Genomic DNA, 22,924 nt, shown 5'->3' on the forward strand with positions numbered 1-22,924 from the left:
ATCGAATATGGATACAATATGTGAAGCCCACTTCTGGTTTCCCCCGCCTTGATATTGCTGGAATATGGAATATTGCTTAAAGCGGCGTAAAACTAAACTCACTCACTCTATTGTCGTACTCAGGAGGCCCATGTTATATACGTACTTGGTGTGAGGCATCAACAAAACAGTCTTAGTCTGGCGAAAAATGGAAATATTCACCCTATTTCCAAGAGCTTTAGAACAGGAATTTAGGAACATGAACCACTCATTCACTCTGTGAAACACGCACTCAACAGGCAAATGCGGTCGTTAGGGCATAAATTCTGTGGAACAATTCTCAGTTTATATTCGCAAAGTACGCAATGTTTTGATTCCGGTAAAAATTCTGCTTTTCAGTATCGTCCCAACAGACAACAGTCAGAAACACTATGGCATCTGTGGAAGTAAGTGAAGACAACTCCGGATTTGTTGACAACTGGCAAAGTGGGAAGACCTTGGCGGAGTGTAACCTCCATATGTTGACCTCCGAGGATTCATGTGACGTCAGCTTCAGGGTTGGGAAAGAAGGGACGCCAGTCCGAGCTCACCGATATGTTCTGACGAGTCGGAGTTGTGTGTTCTACGCCATGTTGTGTGGCCCCCTGGCGGAGAAAGAGGACATCAAGATCCCAGATGTGGAGGAGGAACTATTCTCTGAAATGTTGAGGTATATGTATTGTAACTGTCATTATCACACACAGGATTTGGTCAGTTTCGTATAAACGCCTAGCTGGTTAACGCTAGAAATAAGTTGCAATTTAAGTCTTCTATTATGATACAACATTTTCTATCATTTGAAAACTGTTTTAATTCAAAATCAAAACTTGCTCTTCCCTGGGCTCACCTAACATTTATTGTGATTTTAGAGAACTAATTATGAATTGAATGAAGTGTAATGATCCCAGATGTGGAGGAGGAACTATTCTCTGAAATGTTGAGGCATATATCTATGACGGTTAACTGTCCTTGTCATACATAAATGCCTACCTGGTAAAATATGCCATTTAATTCTTTTATTATGACGCAACATTTCTCAATCATTTAATAAAAATATATTTTAATTTAAAATCAAAAGTTGCTCTCTCATGGTCGGTCATTCATGGTGATTTTAGAGATCTAATTATGAATGAGGTGGCAAAAGAGTTTGTGACAAGGGTATTTTTACAACAATAAGCACCATCGCTAATACAATACAAGGTCACCAGAAGTATAAGTATAATAACTCATCACATTACAAGTCCCCGCAGGACATTAACTAATTAATACAGTCAAAAACCGATATGTCGAGGTTAAAGAGGGGTTCGCAGGGTAAAGACTAAATTCTGGCTTTTACTTCGAGGCAACCAGAGGTCCGACACATCGGTGTTTTACTGCACTGTTAACAAACACCGGTCATGTGCTGGCTACCTTTAAGGGTTACATATATTGTAACGAAGATTTTAAGTTTATAAATTCATGAAGGTATGGTACGTCTAGTACCTTGTACCGATACATTACACGAAGATACAGTTTATACTAAAAGTCAAACTTTGCTCAAACATTATACAAGGCCTAATTGTCATGAATATATATCACTTACAGGTACCTGTACACAGACACGACAACCGTGACTGCTGAGAATGTGACAGGTCTGTTGTACCTGGCCAAGAAGTACTCCGTGGGGGGTCTTGAGCGTCTGTGTGTGGCTTACCTGGAATCGTCCCTGACGGCAGAGAACGCCTGTGTCATCTTGGAACAAGCCCACGTCTTTGATGAGGAGAAGCTCTTTGACAGGGCTCTGGAGCTTGTTGTCAAACATTGTGGTACCACTGTTAAAAGCTCTGGCTTCACATCACTTTGTGCTTCTTGTTTTCATAAAGTTGTAAGCGCAGATTATTTCTTAACAAATGATGAAACAAGTTTCAATGCTGTCCTCTCGTGGGCCGAGTCAGAGTGTAAACGCCAAGGAAGGGAGATAACGCCGGAAAACAAACGTCTAGTTCTGGGAGAAGCAGTGTATAATATTTCCTTCACCTCCATGGACACCGAGATGTTTGCAAAAACAGTTGTACCATCAGGGATATTATCAAGTGATGAAAGTAACAAACTGTTGTGCTACCTGATCTCAAATAATACTGATGTGGCTCCTTTCAAGATGAAGCCAGAGCTTCACATGGGGGTCAATCTGTATGCAAGTCAAATTCAATCAAGAACCAGTCAACAGGATTCTAGCAACTCATCCGGAACGAGTCGAGAGGATTCTAGCATCATCATCTCATGCAGCCAGGACATGCGCCTGACTGGTGTCTGGGCATATGGTGACGATAGCTGCATATATAACATTTCTCTAGACCAAGAAGAGTCACATACGAGTCAGTCTCACAATCTGAGATCGTATACTACTGTTAAGACCTGGGTTCAAAGAGAAGTATCAGCTGTGTTAGAGAGAAGTATTCCCAACAAGGTCCATCTGAAGCTGTCAGAGGTACTGATTCTAGAAAAATTACGCAGATATAGAATTGCAGTTACAAGAGAGTCAAATAAAAGTGGATTCTTGGGCTCCTCCGTATTCAATAATATCACACTTGGTGAATGCCAGATATCAGTTAAGGAAGGAAGTGGCCCGGGTCTCATTTCCAGTCTCATAATTGAGCATAAGTGAGACAACACACTGGCATGCATAGTGCTCCTCAAACAGTATACAGAACATGCTTGGGTAAAACTGTGATGAATGACTTGTCAACAACAACTACTCGGAAACGTTGAGAACAAATTTCAGAATGTCTTCACTATATAACAAATGCAAATTTGAGCTGCCAGGCTGTGTGAGATTACACATTAGCATGAGTATCTTCAGCACTGGAAAATACATTTAACGTCTTTGATATATTAAGACCGAAAAGTATGTGTCACGAAAATATATACTGTATATTTCAATTAGCATGGCCTGCCATCAGACAGCTTCCTCTTTAGCTGCCATCTTTGACACTATAAGGTCCCATCTTCAACGTCCTTTGTTTTGAAATGCTGTAATTGATTATTATTGTACCATAATGTCGCGGGTCCTGGCCGCTCATAAATCGGACTGAGGCGTAGTTGATTAAAATCTGTTTATTCTGTAAAATACATATATGGACATCAATGTAATATGATGTATGGCCGAGGGGTGTATCAACTCACCTCGGCCTTGGCGTGACATGAAGTGGCAAATATGAAGATGCCTACGTCACGGAACAGGTAATGCACGAGATGTCACGGAACAGGTAATGCACGAGATACTACTGGTATTACAACGAGAGTAAGAGTGATAGAAGAAGCGCTCGTAAATGAGCAGAGAGGAATAAAGTAAGAGATACGCAAATGTATAGGGAAATACATCCGGCGACAATAATTCTACTATAATTCTTATTTATGTGCTGTATTAAGTGAGAATGTTTCTAGAATGTTATTTAATTGAATATATATTGCATAAGTTTCTGTATATCAAATGCTTTTTCGCCAAGAGTGAGTGAGTGAGTGAGTTTAGTTTTACGCCGCTTTTAGCAATATTCCAGCAATATCACGGCGGGGGACACCAGAAATGGGCTTCACACATTGTACCCATGTGGGGAATCGAACCCGGATCTTTGGCGTGACCCATTAGGTTGAACTGCCCCTTTTCGTCAAGAAATAGTGCTCTATTCACCCTGAACCTTGTATAGTTGAGTTGAGTTGAGTTGGGTTTTACGTTGAGTTGAGTTGGGAATAATGCCGATGTGACGTAAAACCCACTCAACTCAACTCAACTATACAAGGTTCAGGGTGACCTGCAACGTCCCATAGTATATTGGAGGGATTCGTTTGACAATATCCGTAATAAACTACACGCTTGCTATATCTATGGTAAGAATATGTGAACGATTCTTATTACTCCATTATCGCTTAAAACATTTCCATAACACAGTATCGAAGCCGATAATTAATTTATCGTCTTATCACGCTTCTCCATGGTATCAAAAACCAAGCACATCACCTGAGGCCATGTGACTTGGAGGGGGTTAAGCACACTGACGTACAGCCAACAGAGGTTATGTAATGAAACATGACTCAGTTAATACAGAGATGTCTGGAATGTAACAAAACCAGGAATTTTAACCCCAAAAAGGTTTCTTCTCCAGACTTAACGCCGAAGACCCGGTTTCGATTTCCTACATGGTAACATTGCGTGAAGCCTATTTCTGGTGTCCCCCGCCGTGAAATTGCTTGAATATTGCTAAGAGCGGCGTAAAACTAAACTACGCTTGCTGACTCAGATCTACAGGAAGCAGATTATGATTCAGATCTCTCTTTAACTTATTAATGAATGGTCCATGTCAATATAGTACTCAGTGTGTAGTTTTAAAGTTAAACACTGAGCAGTAAATGATTCTCTTTTAAAAAGTGGTGACTTTACTTTAACCATGGTGATTTTAAGTTGATTAAATCCATGTTTCAGACCGCTGGCTTACTTGTTTTTTGAATTATGTAGATTTGAGGAATTTGCAATGATATTTTCATTTAATTTGATGTTGCTTAAAAAATTATGCAGTCTTTGTTTTGTCAAGTAAATAGATGTATCATTAGTTCAACACTGATAACAGGTTGTTGGTTTTGTATATTTTGGAGATGACAATGTGATTTAAATCACTCCATTCAAACAGTTAATTCAGAATTAATAGTGATATATCTCCAGCCTTTACCCTCAGTGACACTATGATGAGATTATTTGTGAACCTGATGTGCGTTCAAAGGTCATCTGCTTGAAGAAGTTGTGCATTTCAATAAAGCCCTTCAGTAATACCTTTTCTGCTTTTCTTTTATACATTTTTAATCGAATAATATTTGACAATGTTCATAGGACTGGTTGGTTTTCAGTGGGGCTGGTAGTTTTGATGGTAGTGAGTGAGTATGGTTTTACGACACTTCTAGCAATATTCCAGCAATATTTATCCACTGGAATCTCCCAACTGACTCACACATCGTACCCATGCGGGAATTCGAACCTGGGTCACCAGACCATCATGCTACCCCACCGCCCCTTATACGCTGTGAGACCCAATGTGCAAAATTTTGGCGAGTTTTCGCACAATGCTTATTGTATGTCAAGAACTTGCAGATCTATGCAGTCTGATATTTAACGGCTCGACGAGAACCACAGTCGCGGATGATAATCATATTAATATTATAGACTATTCTGATCACCGATCCCGCCTAGCCCATATTTTCAGTCACGTGACAGACAGTCAGAGTTCGACATTGCGCTCAATACCACAGGTAAGACGGTTTGTCATGGTACTTGTTGTTGACACATGTATAATTGAGGTAAACACCACAAAATCTGATGAGGTGTTCCAGTACATGTGTTTTGTGGAATGTGAATAAGTACCTCCCCCCTCTCATCCAAACCCCCAATCTTCTTCGTAAATAGACTTTAGCCAGTAAAAGCTACCTGCACAGACAAGTGCAGTGACAGGTTCTCCCCTCGCACTGCGACACGTGGGGAAAACCACGAACACACTGACACGTGTAATTCAGTGTGGTGGATGTCGGATAAGTCGACATACTCACATCAGTAAATATCAGTTATTTGAATGCAACAACTAGTTCTCATGAAATACGTGAATGACAATAACAAGTCATCATTCTTTCCGGTTTGTAATGTCAATGAACATTATGCGAGTTGTCATGGATATCCTACGAACGGAAACATGTAGATATCACGTACATGATATACGTTTCCATACAGATGTAAGTACAGATACACATACTGATAACACACATTTTTCATATGATATTGATTATAACAACAAAAATACACCATGTGTATCGCTTGGATGCGGAAGTAAACAATGTACAGGGGAGATATCTCGTGCTGACCCAGCTGGGTATTTTCATACAGCTTCTGCCGACAGTGCAAGCTTTCGTTAATATCAGAACGTGTATATAAAGTTGTACTGAATCCACCATGAAGCAAAGACAGTGCCTGTTTTCAAATTACATTTAAACACCCCTGTGTCGCTCATGGAGTGAGTGGGTGAGTGAGTTTAGTTTTACGCCGCTTTCAGTAATATTCCAGCAATATCACGACGGGAACACCAGAAATGGGCTTCACACGTTGTACCCATGTGGGGAATCGAACCCGGGGATTCGGCGTGACGAGCGAACGCTATAACCACTAGGCTACCCCACATGAACGGAAGCGAAGAAACGTTCGATGCATTTTACGGATTTAGAGTAATCCCAAATAAAACACAATCAAACAGATTAATATTCGAGTGACAATCAGTAAAGCATATTGGACGCTTAAACTAGCAATATCGTGTTTAGTTATTGGTAAAAAAGAAGACAATGGCTTCGTATTATATTATTTTTTTGTTAAATGGTAAATTATATAACATACCTATACTCATAACATAGATTATCTTTCACGTGGCTGAAATATGCGTGACTGAATGAGATTGAGATGCCCATGAATGGCAGAAGGAAAGTGCAATGTCGACATTTCATACATGCATTTGATAAAGATGGAATCGTTCAATGGTGATTTCCTAATGTTCTTTTTGTTGTTTTTATTGTCCCCAAGACACACAGTCTTATGGGTTTCACCGATGTTGTAAATATCACGATTCGATTTTTCACAGATCGCCTTGTTTTCATATTTCTAATTGCGGCTTTAAACAACGTTCGTTCAGTCGGCTGAGTTGACGTCAGCAAGATCTTCAAAGGGTGCCATTCCTTCAGATAGCAACTGCAAACATCAATGGCCTCAATAGAAGTAAGAGAAGACAACTCTGTGTTCGATGACAACTGGCAAAGTGGGAAGTCCCTTGCAGAGTGTAACCTCCATATGTTGACCTCTGAGGATTCTTGTGACGTCAGCTTCCGGGTTGGGAATAATGAGAGGATAGTCTGAGCCCACCGATATGTTCTGATGAGTCGGAGTAGTGTGCTCCACGCCATGTTGTGTGGCCTCCTGGCGGAGAAAGAGGAAATTAGGATACCTGATGTAGAGGAAGAAATATTTAATGACATGTTGAGGTAGGTGATGGTCAGTGTTGTGCTTTGTTCGTCTTGTAGACGGTGTCTAAAAGTCCTTCGGGTCCATGAGGATCCGGGTTAGAATTGGTCTTCAGCAACCCATGCTTGTCGTAAGAGGCGACTAACGGGATCGGGTGGTCAGGCTCGCTGACTTGGTTGACACATGTCATCGCATCCCACTTGCGTAATGATCGATGCTCATGCTGTTGATCACTGGATTGTCTGGTCCAGACTCGATTATTTATAGACCGCCGTCATATAGCTGGAATATTGCTGAGTGTGGCTTTAAACAACCAAACCAAACCAAAAGCCCGTCGGTGCTTCGGGATGCCCACACACTGATACTGATAAAACTGAAATATTGCTGTAAACATTCACTCACTCACCTTGGTTGAAAAAGACAAAAAATATCTGTCAGTTTATTCAGTTCAAATCTCTAACACAATTAAGGCATCAAGAATTCAGAATAATAGCCATCAACCTCTACCAGTTAAAGTGGACTACCAGCATTTGAATGCAGCATTTTACTGTCTCGGACTAGCAGACTAGCGTGCATTTTGCATTCACGTCCTCGTTATGAGTGAGTGAGTTTAGTTTTACGCCGCACCCAGCAATATTCCAGCTCTGTAGCGGCGGTCTGTAAATAATCAGATCTGGACCAGACAATCCAGGGATCAACAGCGTGAACATCAATCTACGCAATTGGGATACGATGACATGTGTCAACCCAGTCAGCGAGCCTGACCACCCGATCCCATTAGACGCCTCTTACGACAAGCAAGGGTTACTGAAGATCAATTCTAACCCTGATCTTCACGGGTCTCCTTGTTATGAACAGTGAGTGTGTTTATTACAACGTCACTTTGAACAGAATGTCTAGATGCAAGGGCGTGTCAGCCTCATATGGGAGGAAAACCCCAAACTTCCCAGGTCGATCGCCAGTGCAATGAATATACTGTAATACATTTCCTGCCATAAACGTTCATTTTGTGAAAAAAACCCTGCTTTCTCCACTTGTATTTATTACTGTACATAGTCCTTACTGAAATTTCCCGATGTAAAATACATATATATTTGCAGATTTCTGTATACAGACACGACAACCCTGACTGCTGAGAATGTGACAGGTCTGTTGTATCTGGCCAAGAAATACGCCGTGGGGGGTCTAGAGCGTCTATGTGTGGCTTACCTGGAATCGTCCCTGACGGCAGAGAACGCTTGTGTCATTCTGGAACAAGCCCACGTCTTTGATGAGGAAACACTGTTTGATAGGGCCTTGAAGGTCATTGTTCAGAATGGAGATGTTGCACTAGAGAGCTATAGCTTCAAAGATCTGTGTCAAACGTGTTTCCAAAACATTGTCAGTGCAGTTAGTGGAGAGGAGTATATTGTAAAACCGGAAAAAATGTTTGGTTCTGCCATCTTGTGGGCTGAGGAAGAAATAAAGCGAAGGGAATTGGAAAGCACTCCAGAAAACAAGCGACAAGTTCTTGGGGAGTCAGTGTATGAGCTTGGCTTCACATCAATGGGGATACAGGAATTTGCCAAAACGGTAGTTCAATCTGGAATATTATCAGGCGATGAATGTACAAAATTATTCTGTTTCTTATGTATATCTGGGACCGACGCAGCACCATTCAAAGTAAGTCCAGGACCTGCAGTCTCTTTGTATGGAAACAGGATCCGCACTGATCTCAGCGAGTTGGATTCATACATCACCATCACGTGTAGCCATAACATGCGTTTGATCGGCCTTTGGGCATTTGGTAGCGACAACAGCAGGTATAACATAGTGCTGGATAGGAAACAGGGAACTCCACGGCGTTGGATTGATCAGATGAGGATGTCAGCAAAGCCTGTGAGAACTGATGGGACAGAAGTGGAACTGGAACTGTCAGCACAGCCTACTCTAGAGGCCAACGTTAATTACAGGTTCCGGACTCACATGAGCAATACTACAGGGGGATGGCTAGGTACTCAACTTAGGAAAGGCATCACTGTTGGCAAATGTCAGATATCCGTTTCACAGGCATACGAAGATGGCATCATCTCCAGACTCGTATTGCGGTTATGTGAGTTGGGTTAGCGTCATCACCAGTCTTTGACGCGCCATAACGTTTAAACTGCTTTTAACGCTGATATATTGTAGGTTTGCTGGATAAAATTCAGACTTTGAAAATGAGGATCTGTGTGGGTACACATCAGCAGCCTTTGACACGCTATTTCGGTTAAAGTTCTTTTAACGCGGTGCGAGATATGTTGTAGCTTTGTTAGATACAGTTTAGATTTTGAAAATGGGAATGTGTGTGGATAAGATGTTTGACCTTGCTCATTAATTGTTTGATCGACATTCTTGAAGTTGGTGAGTCAATAATGAAGCATACAACTTTATAGATAACAACTTCTTGTTCATTACATAGAGCACTATTAGCTTGATAATGGTGTAAGAGTGAGTGAGTGAGTTTAGGTTTACGCCGCACTCAGCAATATTCCAGCTATATCGGCGGTCTGTGAATAATCGAGTCTGGATCAGACAATCCAGTGATCAATAGCATGAGTATCCTTAAGCAATGGGAACCGATGACATGTGTCAACCAAGTCAGCGAGCCTAACGACCCGATCCTGTTAGTCGCCTCTTACGACACACATGGGTTACAGAAGATCAACTCTGTCCCGGATCTTCACGGGTAAAATGGTGTATGAATCTACATCGAAACGTCGCTCTAAGTAATAAACAAGAAGTTGTATGCTTCATTTTGTACCTTGCTGATTGTTTGTCATCATGTCCAGAGAAGTGGACCAATGTCTGCCTAATCCAGTCTGAATTATTTATTGTTCGTGGTGATGCTGCTGAAATTAGTGCGGTTTGAAGTGTAACAAAACATTCTCTCTCATTCCGTTTTTGTGTTAAAGCTTCTTTTCGTATTGGTTCATACGGCTCACTGACTTGTTTGACACATTTCATCTTATCCCAGTTGCGTAGATCGATGCTCATGCTGTTGATCACTAGATTGTCTGGTCCAGATTCGATTATTTCCACAACGCCTCCAGATAGCTGGAAGATTGCTGAATGCGGCGTTTAACAAAAAAAACCCCAACAAAACAGTTTACATGACATGAGTAAGTATGCGTGATTCAGAGGCTCACTTAGAAAGATTTATCATAAAGACACATGAATTATTGGTTATCCATATCCATCTTGGTATACCTTTGCTGGCGATGTTGGAGGGATTTTATTCCAGTTTCCCAGAAGTACTTCTCATGATTACCCGAAAGGTTCTCAAAAGTTGCTTGGGGCCCAGTGGATTCCCCACATGGGTATAATCGGTGAAGCCCATTTCTGGTGTCCCCCGCCGTGATGTTGCGGGAATACTGCTAAAAGCGTTTCCATTTCAGATTTTAATAGAGGTCTTGTGCTCTTTTACAAACACTCCCATCAACCTCACATGGTATCTACGTTTTGCCCTTTTTTCTTCAGTCATGGGCCCTTATCTTAACATCGGCTTAAGTGATACACCCAAAACCGCCCGCATAGATATTTATCGTTGTGTAGTTACAGAACAATATATTCCAGTATATATATTATTTCACATCCATACTTCAGCCCATTCCTCATTAAACCCTTTTACATTTTCAAGGACTGGCCTTCTCTATTATATGTTATACCTATTTAAATTATAGAATCATATATTTTACCTATTGTATAAATTATATAATAATTTCTACCGTACTTGACGCCGCCAGTATCCATCTGATGAAGAAGCAACAAAGGTTGTAACAAAGAATAAAAGAAGTTGTTATTCACAAACACTGTCTTGTAGTCATATGTCTCCAACTTCTAAACGCCTATCCAGGCAGATTGTATTTGCAGACCTCATATTAATATGCTGTGGCTTGCCGGCACATGACTCTTGAGAAGTGTTGTCCCTTTTGGAATATTGCCCAACAAAAGTACAAGTATGCTGTGTTTCTTTTTTTTTCATATCGGAATGCAATGCCACAACATTTAAGATTATAAGCAGCAAAGGTGTTTATATGTTTTCTTATGTCACACTGCTCTGATGAGATAGGATCACGCGAGGAGTTCCGTCTCTATCGTTGAAAGCTATCGTACCATACGCCTTAGGTTTGCGGCTTGTGGGTCATGCCAGTGGGTTTGAAGCATATGCCTATAACGTATAGGGTTTTGGGGTGGCCTTGTGGTTAAAGCGTTCGCTCGTCATGCCGAAGATCCATGTTCAATTCCCTACATGAGTACAATGTGTGAAGCCCATTTCTGGTGTCCCCCGCCGTGATATTGCTGGAATATTGCTAAAAGCGGCGTAAAACTAAACTCACTCACTCAATCTATATCTGTATGTATGTCTTTCTATCTATCTATCTATGGCAAAACTTATATAAGCTATATGTATCCAGAATAAACTGCTCTGACGGGAAGTTGTATGCTTCACAGAAGTAATGAGTCCTTAGCTGTGATTTGAATGAATCCAGATCGTGATTTGATCTCAGATGTTGTGGGGGGTTCGTTCCACAAGTTTGGTCCGGCAATTTGGAAACAACGGCTGGTGATGCAACTAGGTTTTAGTGCAGGTGGCTGAAGGCGAAACTGGTGAGAGGATGGAAGAGATCTGACAGGTTGATATCTGGTTATTATGCTGGAGAGATACTGAGGTCCTCGATTGTGAAGACACTTGAAGGCAAGTAGGACAGCTTTGTATTTGATCCACTGTGGCACTGGTAGCCAGTGTAGATGTTGGAGAACTGGTGTGATTTGATCATGTTTCATGATCAATGGTGTCAAATACAGCTGACAAGTCCAAAAGTTTAAGAACAACTGCTCCGGTCTAACCCACTGTTTCAAGGATGCCACTAACACTTTGACAGGGCGGTTTCAGTACTGTGATATTCATGGTATGCTGACTACAGTGGTTCAAGATGGTAAGGTGTTCTCTCAGTCTTGCAGCAACCACACGCTCAAGGACTTTGGAAATAAAAGACAAATTAGAGACTTGGTGATGGTTTGATAAAGTGTCCTGATCAAGGCTTGGTTTCTTAAGGAGAGGTGCAATGATGGCTACTTTGAGAGACACAGGAACACCCACCTCACTGAACAATACGTTAACTGTGTGATTACAATGTTTGTACGGTGGCTGAGTAGGGTTATCGCTTTCTCGCCTTAAAATTCGGAGACGAGAAAGCGATAACACGAGACGAGAAAGCGATAGCCCATGAATGGCGTTGTATGACTTGACGTTTTGAGAATATCTAATACAGATGTAGACTTTCCTTTGTCATGCAATTTGCGCGTATGTAGTAGTCATATCGTGAAATAACGGAAACCTTCATTTTGTGATGTGACTAAGGGAATTACATATTTCGTGATATGACTGGATTCGAATTGTCTTAACCAACTTAATCACACCAACCAATTGAATTATTTCTTTGATGGGCATTTTAGAAGTTAGGTTGATGAAGAATAATGACAATTATTATGGATATACAAATTCTTGTATTCTGTGGAGGCGACGTTTCGACATAGATTTTAATGTCGTTGTCAAGCAAGTGATACATGAGTAACAAATTGAGAGAAAATATACATTAGTTGTTATTACAGTAGATAGGGAATGAGTTGTTTATACAATAAATGAGGTGAGATTGAGTAAGTTGATTGGATGCCAGAAGGGTGATACACAAGGACTGAATTAGAACTTATAAAACTGATAGGAAGCCAGGTGGATGTATATACGATGGATGGGGTTGATGTACATAGTTGAATTGAAAAATATAATGTACACAAGAAATATTATTGATTACTTTATCAAGTGATGGTAGGCATTGGGAATGTAGTATCCTTCATCTCTGTTGAGGGCGGATCCTATCTTCTTGACGTGTACTGCTTCCAAAAGTTTACGAATTTTGTAGTCTGACTGGTTCTTTTCTATGGTTTTATTTGAATTATGATATTGTGTGACAAATGTGTATTGATGGAATATAAACATCTCTCAGTATTCCTTGATGGGATATAAACATCTCGCAGTATTCCTTGATGGGATATAAACAACTCTCAGTATTCCTTGATGGGTTATAAACATCTCTCAGTATTCCTTGATGGGATATAAACATCTCTCAGTATTCCTTGATGGGATATAAACATCTCTCAGTATTCCTTGATGGGATATAAACATCTCTCAGTATTCCTTGATGGGATATAAACACCACTGAGTATTCCTTGATAGGATAAAACATCTCTCAGCATTCCTTGATGGGATATAAACATCTCTCGGTATTCCTTGATGGGATATAAACATCTCTCAGTATTCCTTGATAGGATAAAACATCTCTCAGCATTCCTTGATGGGATACAAACATCTCTCAGTATTCCGTGATGGGATATAGATATCTTTCAGTATTCCGTGATGGAAAATAAACATCTCTCAGTATTCCGTGATGGGATATAAACATCTCTCAGTATTCCTTGATGGGATATAAACATCTCTCAGTATTCCTTGATGGGATATAAACATTTCTCAGTATTCCTTGATAGGATATAAACATCTCTCAGTATTCCTTGATGGGATATAAACAACTCTCAGTATTCCTTGATGGGTTATAAACATCTCTCAGTATTCCTTGATGGGATATAAACATCTCTCAGTATTCCTTGGTGGGATATAAACATCTCTCAGTATTCCTTGATGGGATATAAACATCTCTCAGTATTCCTTGATGGGATATAAACATCTCTCAGTATTCCTTGATGGGATATAAACATCTCTCAGTATTCCTTGATGGGATATAAACATCTCTCAGTATTCCTTGATGGGATATAAACATCTCTCAGTATTCCTTGATGGGATATAAACATTTCTCAGTATTCCGTGACGGGATATAAACATTTCTCAGTATTCCTTGATGGGATATAGATATCTCTCAGTATTCCGGGTCGGAATATAGATATCTTTCAGTATTCCGTGATGGAAAATAAACATCTCTCAGTAGTCCGTGATGGAATATAAACATCTCTCGGTATTCCTTGATGAGATATAAATGTTTTATGCTATCAAGGAATACTGAGAGATGTTTATATCCCATCAAGGAATACCGAGAGATGTTTATATCCCATCCAGGAATGCTGAGAGATGTTTTTTTCCTATCAAGGAATACTCAGTGGTGTTTATATCCCATCAAGGAATACTGAGAGATGTTTATATCCCATCAAGGACTACTGAGAGATGTTTATATCCCATCAAGGAATACTGAGAGATGTTTATAACCCATCAAGGAATACTGAGAGTTGTTTATATCCCATCAAGGAATACTGCGAGATGTTTATATCCCATTAAGGAATACTGAGAGATGTTTATATTCCATCAATACACATTTGTCACACAATATCATAATTCAAATAAAACCATAGAAAAGAACCAGTCAGACTACAAAATTCGTAAACTTTTGGAAGCAGTACACGTCAAGAAGATAGGATCCGCCCTCAACAGAGATGAAGGATACTACATTCCCAATTTTAGAAAATGATTTTTTTATTTTGAATAAAACACTCCATACATAATATTAGCATAATATACACTGTAAAGTAGTCAGACATGTAAGACTGTTTGACCTGTTTGATATTCTGTGACTATACTAAACGAACTAAAACCACCAGTGAATAGTTCAGTTTATGTCTGTTTAGCGTCCTTCCTTCAAATATGTTAGAACTTATTTAGAAGAAGGGTTCTCTTTGAATACCCACCAAGTTATTATATCCCAATACTAAGAAATGGGTTATATCCCATCACGTAATGCTAAAAGATATATTATCCCATCACGGAATACTGGGAGATATTCATATCCCATCTCGGAATACTGAAACATATACATGTAGATATGAATATATATCTCATTACTGAGATATAACTGAGAGACTTCTTTATCCCATCACGGAATATAGATATCTCTCAGTATTCCGTGATGGAAAATAAACATCTCTCAGTATTCCGTGATGGAAAATAAACATCTCTCAGTATTCCGTGATGGAAAATAAACATCTCTCAGTATTCCTTGATGGGATATAAACATTTCTCAGTATTCCGTGACGGGATATAGATATCTCTCAATATTCCGTGACGGGATATAGATATCTTTCAGTATTCCTTGATGGAAAATAAACATCTCTCAGTAGTCCGTGATGGGATATATACATCTTTTAGTGTTCCGTGATGGGATATAGAGTCTCTCAGTTATATCTCAGTAATGAGATGTATATTCATATCTACATGTATATGTTTCAGTATACCGAGATGGGATATAAACATCTCTCAGTATTCCTTGATGGGATAAAAACATCTCTCTGTATTCCTTGATGGGATATAAACATCTCTCAGTATTCCTTGATGGGATATAAACATTTCTCAGTATTCCGTGACGGGATATAGATATCTCTCAATATTCCGTGATGGGATATAGATATCTCTCAGTATTCCGTGATGGAAAATAAACATCTCTCAGTATTCCGTGATGGAAAATAAACATCTCTCAGTATTCCTTGATGGGATATAAACATTTCTCAGTATTCCGTGATGGGATATAGATATCTCTCAATATTCCGTGATGGGATATAGACATCTTTCAGTATTCCTTGATGGATAAATAAACATCTCTCAGTAGTCCGTCTCAGTATATATACATCTTTTAGTGTTCCGTGATGGGATATAGAAGTCTCTCAGTTATATCTCAGTAATGAGATGTATATTCATATCTACATGTATATGTTTCAGTATACCGAGATGGGATATAAACATCTCTCAGTATTCCTTGATGGGATAAAAACATCTCTCTGTATTCCTTGATGGGATATAAACATCTCTCAGTATTCCTTGATGGGATATAAACATTTCTCAGTATTCCGTGACGGGATATAGATATCTCTCAATATTCCGTGACGGGATATAGATATCTCTCAGTATTCCGTGATGGAAAATAAACATCTCTCAGTATTCCGTGATGGGAAATAAACATCTCTCAGTATTCCTTGATGGGATATAAACATTTCTCAGTATTCCGTGACGGGATATAGATATCTCTCAATATTCCGTGACGGGATATAGATATCTTTCAGTATTCCGTGATGGAAAATAAACATCTCTCAGTAGTCCGTGATGGGATATATACATCTTTTAGTGTTCCGTGATGGGATATAGAAGTCTCTCAGTTATATCTCAGTAATGAGATGTATATTCATATCTACATGTATATGTTTCAGTATTCCGAGATGGGATATGAATATCTCCTAGTATTCCGTGATGGGATATAACCCATTTCTTAGTATTGGGATATAATAACTTGGTGGGTATTCAAAGAGAACCCTTCTTCTAAATAAGTTCTAACATATTTGAAGGAAGGACGCTAAACAGACATAAACTGAACTATTCACTGGTGGTTTTAGTTCGTTTAGTATAGTCACAGAATATCAAACAGGTCAAACAGTCTTACATGTCTGACTACTTTACAGTGTATATTATGCTAATATTATGTATGGAGTGTTTTATTCAAAATAAAAAAAATCATTTTCTAAACTCACGCATTTATTAAACAAACCAGACTTATTTCCGCCCAACCAGCAGATCAGCGGCAAAATATGTCGTGTGAAGTAATTCTTTACGAACTACACCATGTTATGTGGCAGGCTTATCTAGCTGATTGCTATAATTATTTGTAAGTTGGTGTATTGTGCATTTGAAAGTTAAACCTCCTCCACCACCACCATCCACCTTAAAACCCAAACCACAACAATATACAACTCTCCCCCTCCTTAAAACCACAACAACCATACAACACACACACACACGAAACAAAATAGGAAACAATAATAATAATGATAATTTGTATCATTGAATTTTCTGTCCTTATTGACAGCAATGTGATTGGCAAGATTCAGGAAAGGCACGTTAAATATGTGAATCTCGCCTTTGAAATGTCTCGCTTGTATCCCAAGTACACTGTCAGAAAGCTGCAGTGTTGGGGAGTCTACATATACTCCGAAAAGTTCTTGGTTGGTTCAACTATGCAGCGTTTCTTGGGAGAAGTCTCATTCGCTGTCTGGGCTGCTTGTTGACGGGGCAAGGGCCCTGAGCTGATGATGAGCCTTACCAGCCTGATTATGCCAGGAACACCCGAATCGTCGAGTCATTTTCATCTCAATCTGTAGAACATATTAATAAAAGATAAATAAAATAAAAATACACAAAAATACAAAAGCAGAATTACCTAAAGAAACAAAATTGAATTTAAAAGAAGGGATTGAACAGGAAAATAACGTCATGCCTTTGAGCACTCGCAGTTTCGTACGAAAACCATCTATCGTTATACAGCGCTGTGTTGTCACGTGACACGCTCACATTCAGTGGCGAGACATCCAACCAGCCGTGTGAGGTGAGTAGGACGGGTCGACTACGGTGGATGTTTACTTTGTCGTAAAATCATAACCATATGACACAGATTGGTGCAAACACGAAAGCAGCCTGATTCCATGTCATGTTTGTGTAACACATGCGACTGTGACGATTAGTTGTTTTAAGTTAAAAACATATCTTTGGGACACATTTGAAATACCGTACTTTCGGTTTCGATATGGGCAAGGCGATTCCAATAATTCTACTTTCATTCCTGATAGAGGAAAATGGCAGGGACTATTTGTTCATTTCGGTTACCTAGACCGATGTAAGTCTAAATGTACAGTTATTTTATCCTCTTTTTTCTCTGTGAGACGCGGAAGTAGACTGTATAAAAGGGAGATAACTGGCATACTTTGTGACAAATATGAGGATTTTATACACATTAAAACTTAAACAAATAACGTTTTCGGATTATGTTTGTCATAATCAGATATAAATTTTCACTAAAAGTAATATGCCATCTTGTTATGGTTTATGTGAAGGTGGCACATTAATTTGAAATGTCTGTTTGTTTATTCTCTGTATCGCGATTACTTCTTAATAGGAAGCCTCAGCTACAACCTCTATGTTTTATGTTTTGACATGTCGTTTGTAAGTTACGGTTAAGACTATGGGATGGTTTCGATAAGTGAAAGAATATGTAACATTGTGTCACGGTTTGCCAAGAAATATACACTCCAGTGTAACAAGTCGATACTATTCATTCTCTGGTAGTCAACCAGGTCCACATGTATAAATCACCTGAATAAAAGTCATGTTTGTTCCCGCCATGGTGACACCTGAACTTTCTCCAGTTAAATGCGATTTCCAATATGGAATTTACAAGAAGTCTCCTTTCTTATCTTATATGGGGAAATTGCAGAGACTGATTACGCCATTACGATAACCTTGACCTGTGTTAGTCTGTATGCGAAGCAAGTTGGTCTATCTTTATTTAGGTATGCCGGTTAGAATTGATCTTCAGCAATCCATGCTTGTCGCAAGAGGCGAGTAACGAGATTGGGTGGTCAGGGTCGCTGATTTGGTTGACACATGTCATCGTACCCCAAATGCGTAGAACAATGCTCATGATGTTGACCTCTGGATTGTCTGGTCCAGACTCGAGTATTTACAGACCGCCGAAATATAGCTGGAATATCACTGAGTGCGGCGTTAAACAACAACCAACCAACCAACCAACCAAATCTTATTTAAGTTCACACGAACCATGAACTCAAGGTGAAGGACACATCTTGGCAATTACCGGATTGTTCTGTACCATGGAGTGAGATATTTTATATACGACTGTTCAGCTATATCAGCCCCCACAACTGTGTTGTTTTGAAACAGATATAATCAAACTAATGTGGTTAGCCATGTATGGTGCTGAAGGAAAATATGTTCTTTCGAAATAAAGTAAAGGGAAAAGTAGTCTGTCTCACAGTCACCGAACCGCATTGTTGTCCCTTCTGCCTAGCCCTTTTTAGGTTCTGAATCTCCCATCTCACTGAGGCTACTTTTCAGTTTAAAAGGAATGGTTTGTTTCTATCAAAATTATATACATTCAGAGACTAGTCTAAGGGAAAATTGAAAACACGTGTGTTATTCAATTTGTATTTGTATTAGGGTACACTTCTGAAATTGGATCCAGTCTCTCTTTTGCCGTGGGGCGATGGGGCAACATGGTGATTAAAGCGTTCGCTCGTCACGCCGAAGACCCGGGTTCGATTCTCCACATGGGTACAATATGTGAAGCCCATTTCTGGTGTCCCCCGACGTGATATTGCTGGAATATTGCTAAAATCGGCGTAAGACTAAACTCACTCACTCTTGTCGTACTTAGGAGGCCCATGTAATATACGTACTTGGTGTGAAGCATCAACAAAACAGTCTTAGTCTTGGGAAAAGTGGAAATATTCACCCCATTTCCAAGAATTTTACATGAACTTGGGAACATGAACCACTCATTTACTTTGGACATGGGGTGTTTTTTGTAGCATAATAGAATTGTTAGCTATGTGAAACACGCACTCAACTGGCAAATGCGGTCTTTAGGGCTTAAATTCTGTTGAATAATTCTGAGTTTATATTCGAGAAGGACACACTGTTTTGATTCCGATAAAATTCTGCATTTTAGAATCGCCCCAACAGACAGCATTCAGGAACAGTATGGCCTCTGTGGAAGTAAGTGGAGACAACTCCGGATTTGTTGACAACTGGCAAAGTGGGAAGACCTTGGCGGAGTGTAATCTCCACATGTTGACCTCTGAGGATTCTTGTGACGTCAGCTTCCTGGTTGGGAAAGAAGGGATGCCAGTCCGAGCTCACCGATATGTTCTGATGAGTCGGAGTTGTGTGTTCTACGCCATGTTGTGTGGCCCCCTGGCGGAGAAAGAGGACATCAAGATCCCCGATGTGGAGGAGGAACTATTCTCTGAAATGTTGAGGTATATATCCCTATGGCGGTTAGGTATTGTTTACATTATTGGTCATACCTGCATAATAGGGTTAACTGTCATTGTCATACATAAAAGTCTAGTTGGTTAAATATGCCTTATAATTCTTTTATTATGATACAACATTTCTCTATCCTTTCATCAAAATATATTTTAATTTAAAATCAAAAGTTGCTCTTTCTTGGTCATTCATGGTGACTTTAGAGATCTAATTATGAATAAGGTGGCAAAAGAGTTTGTGACAAGGGTATTTTTACAACAATAAGCACCATCGCTAATACAATACAAGGTCACCAGAAGTATAAGTATAATAACTCATCAGATTACAAATCCCCGCAGGACATTAACTAATTAATACAGTCAAAAACCGATATGTCGAGGTTAAAGAGGGGTTCGCAGGGTAAAGACTAAATTCTGGCTTTTACTTCGAGGCAACCAGAGGTCCAACACATCGATGTTTTACTGCACTGTTAACAAACATCGGTCATGTGCTGGCTACCTTTAAGGGTTACATATATTGTAACGAAGATTTTAAGTTGATAAATTCATGAAGGTATGGCACGTCTAGTACCTTGTACCGAAACATTACACGAAGATACAGTTTATACTAAAAGTCAAACTTTGCTCAAACATTGTACAAGGCCTAATTGTCATGAATACATATCATTTACAGGTACCTGTACACAGACAAGACAACCCTGACTGCTGAGAATGTGACAGGTCTGTTGTACCTGGCCAAGAAGTACTCCGTGGGGGGTCTTGAGCGTCTGTGTGTGGCTTACCTGGAATCGTCCCTGACGGTAGATAACGCCTGTGTCATCTTGGAACAAGCCCATGTCTTTGATGAGGAGAAGCTCTTTGACAGGGCCCTGGAGGTTGTTGTCAAACATGGTGGTACCACTGTTAAAAGCTCTGGCTTCACATCACTTTGTGCTTCTTGTTTTCATAAAGTTGTAAGCGCAGATTATTTCTTAACAAATGATGAAACAAGTTTCAATGCTGTCCTCTCGTGGGCCGAGTCAGAGTGTAAACGCCAAGGAAGGGAGATAAGTCCGGAAAACAAACGTCTAGTTCTGGGAGAAGCAGTGTATAATATTGCCTTCACCTCCATGGACACGAAGATGTTTGCAGAAACAGTTGTACCGTCAGGGATATTATCAAGTGATGAAAGTAACAAACTGTTGTGCTACCTGATCTTAAATGTTACTGATGTGGCTCCTTTCAAAATGAAGCCAGAGCTTCACATGGGGGTCAATCTGTATGCAAGTCAAATTCAATCAAGAACCAGTCAACAGGATTCTAGCAACTCATCCGGAACCATTCGAGAGGATTCTAGCATCATCATCTCATGCAGCCAGGGCATGCACCTGACTGGTGTCTGGGTATATGGTGACAGCAGCTGCATATATAACATTTCTCTATATCAAGAAGAGTCACATAGGAGTCAGTCTCAGAATATGAGATCGTGTACTACTGTTAAGACCTGGGTTCTAAGAGAAGTATCAGCTGTGTTAGAGAGAAGTATTCCCAACGAGGTCCATCTGAAGCTGTCGGAGGTATTGATTCTAGAAAAGTCATCCAGATATAAAATTGAAATTACAAGAGAGTCAAATAAAAGTGGATTCTTGGGCTCCTCCGTATTCAATAATATCACACTTGGTGAATGCCAGATATCAGTTAAGGAAGAACGTGGCCCGGGTCTTATTTCCAGACTCATAATGGAGGAAATATGAGACAACACACTGGCATGTAAAGAGCTCCTCAAACAGTATACAGAACATGTGTACATACTGTTCCACTTCCTTGGGTAAAACAGTGATGGATGACCTGTCAACAACAACTACTCGGAAACGTTGACAACAAATTTCAGAATGTCTTCACTATATAACAAATGAAAATTTGAGCTGCCAGGCTGTGTGAGATTACACAATAAAATGAGTATCTTCAGCACTGGAAAATACATTTAACTTCTTTGATATATTAAGACCAAAAAGTATGTGTCACGAAAATATATACTGTATATTCCAATTAGCATGGCCTGCCATCAGACAGCTTCCTCTTTAGCTGCCATCTTGGACACTGTAAGGTCCCATCTTCAACGTCCTTTGTTTTGAAATGCTGTACTTAATTATTATTCTACCATAATGTCGAGGGTCCTGGCCGCTTATAAATAGGACTGAGGCGTACTTGATTAAAATTTGTTTATTCTTTAAAATACATATATGGACATCAATATAATATGATATATGGCCGAGGGGTGTATCAACTCACCTCGGCCGTGGCGTGACATGAAGTGGCAAATATGAAGATGCCTATGTCGGGGAACAGGTAATGCACGAGATGTCAAGGAACAGGTAATGCACGAGATACTACTGGTATTACAACCAGAATCCATGTTTCAGACCGCTGGCTTACTTTTTTTTGAATTATGTAGATTTGAGGAATTTGCAATGATATTTTCATTCAATTTGATGTTGCTTAAAAAATTATGCAGTTTTTGTTTTGTAAAGTAAATAGATGTATCATTAGTTCAACACTGACAGCAGGTTGTTGGTTTTGTATATTTTGGAGATGACAATGTGATTTAAATCATTCCATTCAAACAGTTAATTCAGAATTAATAGTGATATATCTCCAGCCTTTACCCTCAGTGACACTATGATGAGATTATTTGTGAACCTGATGTGCATTCAAAGGTCATCTGCTTGAAGAAGTTGTGCATTATAAAGCCCTTCAGTAATACCTTTTCTGCTTTTCTTTTATAATTTTTTAATCGAATAATATTTTACAATGTTCATAGGACTGGTTGGTTATCAGTGGGGCTGGTAGTTTTTATGGTAGTGGGTGAGTATGGTTTTGCGACGCTTTTAGCAATATTCCAGCAATATTTATCCACTGGAATCTCCCAACTGACTCACACATCCTACCCATGCGGGAATTCGAACCTGGGTCATCAGACCATCAGGCTACCCCACCGCCCCT

The 22,924-nt window shown here is 39.7% G+C and overlaps 3 protein-coding genes and 1 long non-coding RNA gene across 7 annotated transcripts; 3 read left to right on the top strand and 1 right to left on the bottom strand.

Annotated features, from left to right (window-relative positions):
- The first annotated feature begins 405 nt into the window (after positions 1 to 405).
- On the top strand, positions 406 to 2,686 carry LOC124284044 (BTB/POZ domain-containing protein 6-like). Its single transcript, XM_046720096.1, has 2 exons — positions 406 to 688; positions 1,603 to 2,686. Exons 1-2 carry the CDS (start codon positions 411 to 413, stop codon positions 2,660 to 2,662), a joined length of 1,338 nt encoding a protein of 445 aa, XP_046576052.1. The 5' UTR covers positions 406 to 410; the 3' UTR covers positions 2,663 to 2,686.
- Positions 2,623 to 21,744, bottom strand: LOC124284050. The gene is made up of 3 exons (XR_006900461.1): positions 21,730 to 21,744; positions 10,868 to 10,870; positions 2,623 to 2,711 (listed from the first exon to the last, which is right to left on the bottom strand). It is a non-coding gene; the product is annotated as an uncharacterized LOC124284050 (long non-coding RNA).
- LOC124284048 (BTB/POZ domain-containing protein 3-like) lies at positions 5,259 to 9,465 on the top strand. 2 transcript variants are annotated; one of them, XM_046720101.1, is made up of 3 exons: positions 5,259 to 5,292; positions 6,660 to 7,056; positions 8,137 to 9,465. In XM_046720101.1, exons 2-3 carry the CDS (start codon positions 6,950 to 6,952, stop codon positions 9,140 to 9,142), a joined length of 1,113 nt encoding a protein of 370 aa, XP_046576057.1. In that variant the 5' UTR covers positions 5,259 to 5,292; positions 6,660 to 6,949; the 3' UTR covers positions 9,143 to 9,465. The 2 variants fall into 2 exon arrangements, with proteins under 2 accessions (XP_046576057.1, XP_046576056.1); XM_046720100.1 differs by lacking the exon at positions 5,259 to 5,292 and having other exon boundaries at positions 6,425 to 7,056.
- Positions 17,403 to 21,744, top strand: LOC124284043 (BTB/POZ domain-containing protein 6-like). Of its 3 annotated transcripts, none has more exons than XM_046720095.1 (3): positions 17,403 to 17,484; positions 19,624 to 19,933; positions 20,616 to 21,744. In XM_046720095.1, exons 2-3 carry the CDS (start codon positions 19,656 to 19,658, stop codon positions 21,673 to 21,675), a joined length of 1,338 nt encoding a protein of 445 aa, XP_046576051.1. In that variant the 5' UTR covers positions 17,403 to 17,484; positions 19,624 to 19,655; the 3' UTR covers positions 21,676 to 21,744. The 3 variants fall into 3 exon arrangements, with proteins under 3 accessions (XP_046576051.1, XP_046576048.1, XP_046576050.1); XM_046720092.1 differs by having other exon boundaries at positions 17,443 to 17,554; positions 19,642 to 19,933; XM_046720094.1 differs by having other exon boundaries at positions 17,443 to 17,550.
- Positions 21,745 to 22,924: the final 1,180 nt, after the last annotated feature.

Source organism: Haliotis rubra, unplaced genomic scaffold (genome assembly GCF_003918875.1).
Source record: "Haliotis rubra isolate DU_JTF1 unplaced genomic scaffold, ASM391887v1 Scf328, whole genome shotgun sequence".
Taxonomy (NCBI): Eukaryota; Metazoa; Mollusca; class Gastropoda; order Lepetellida; family Haliotidae; genus Haliotis; species Haliotis rubra.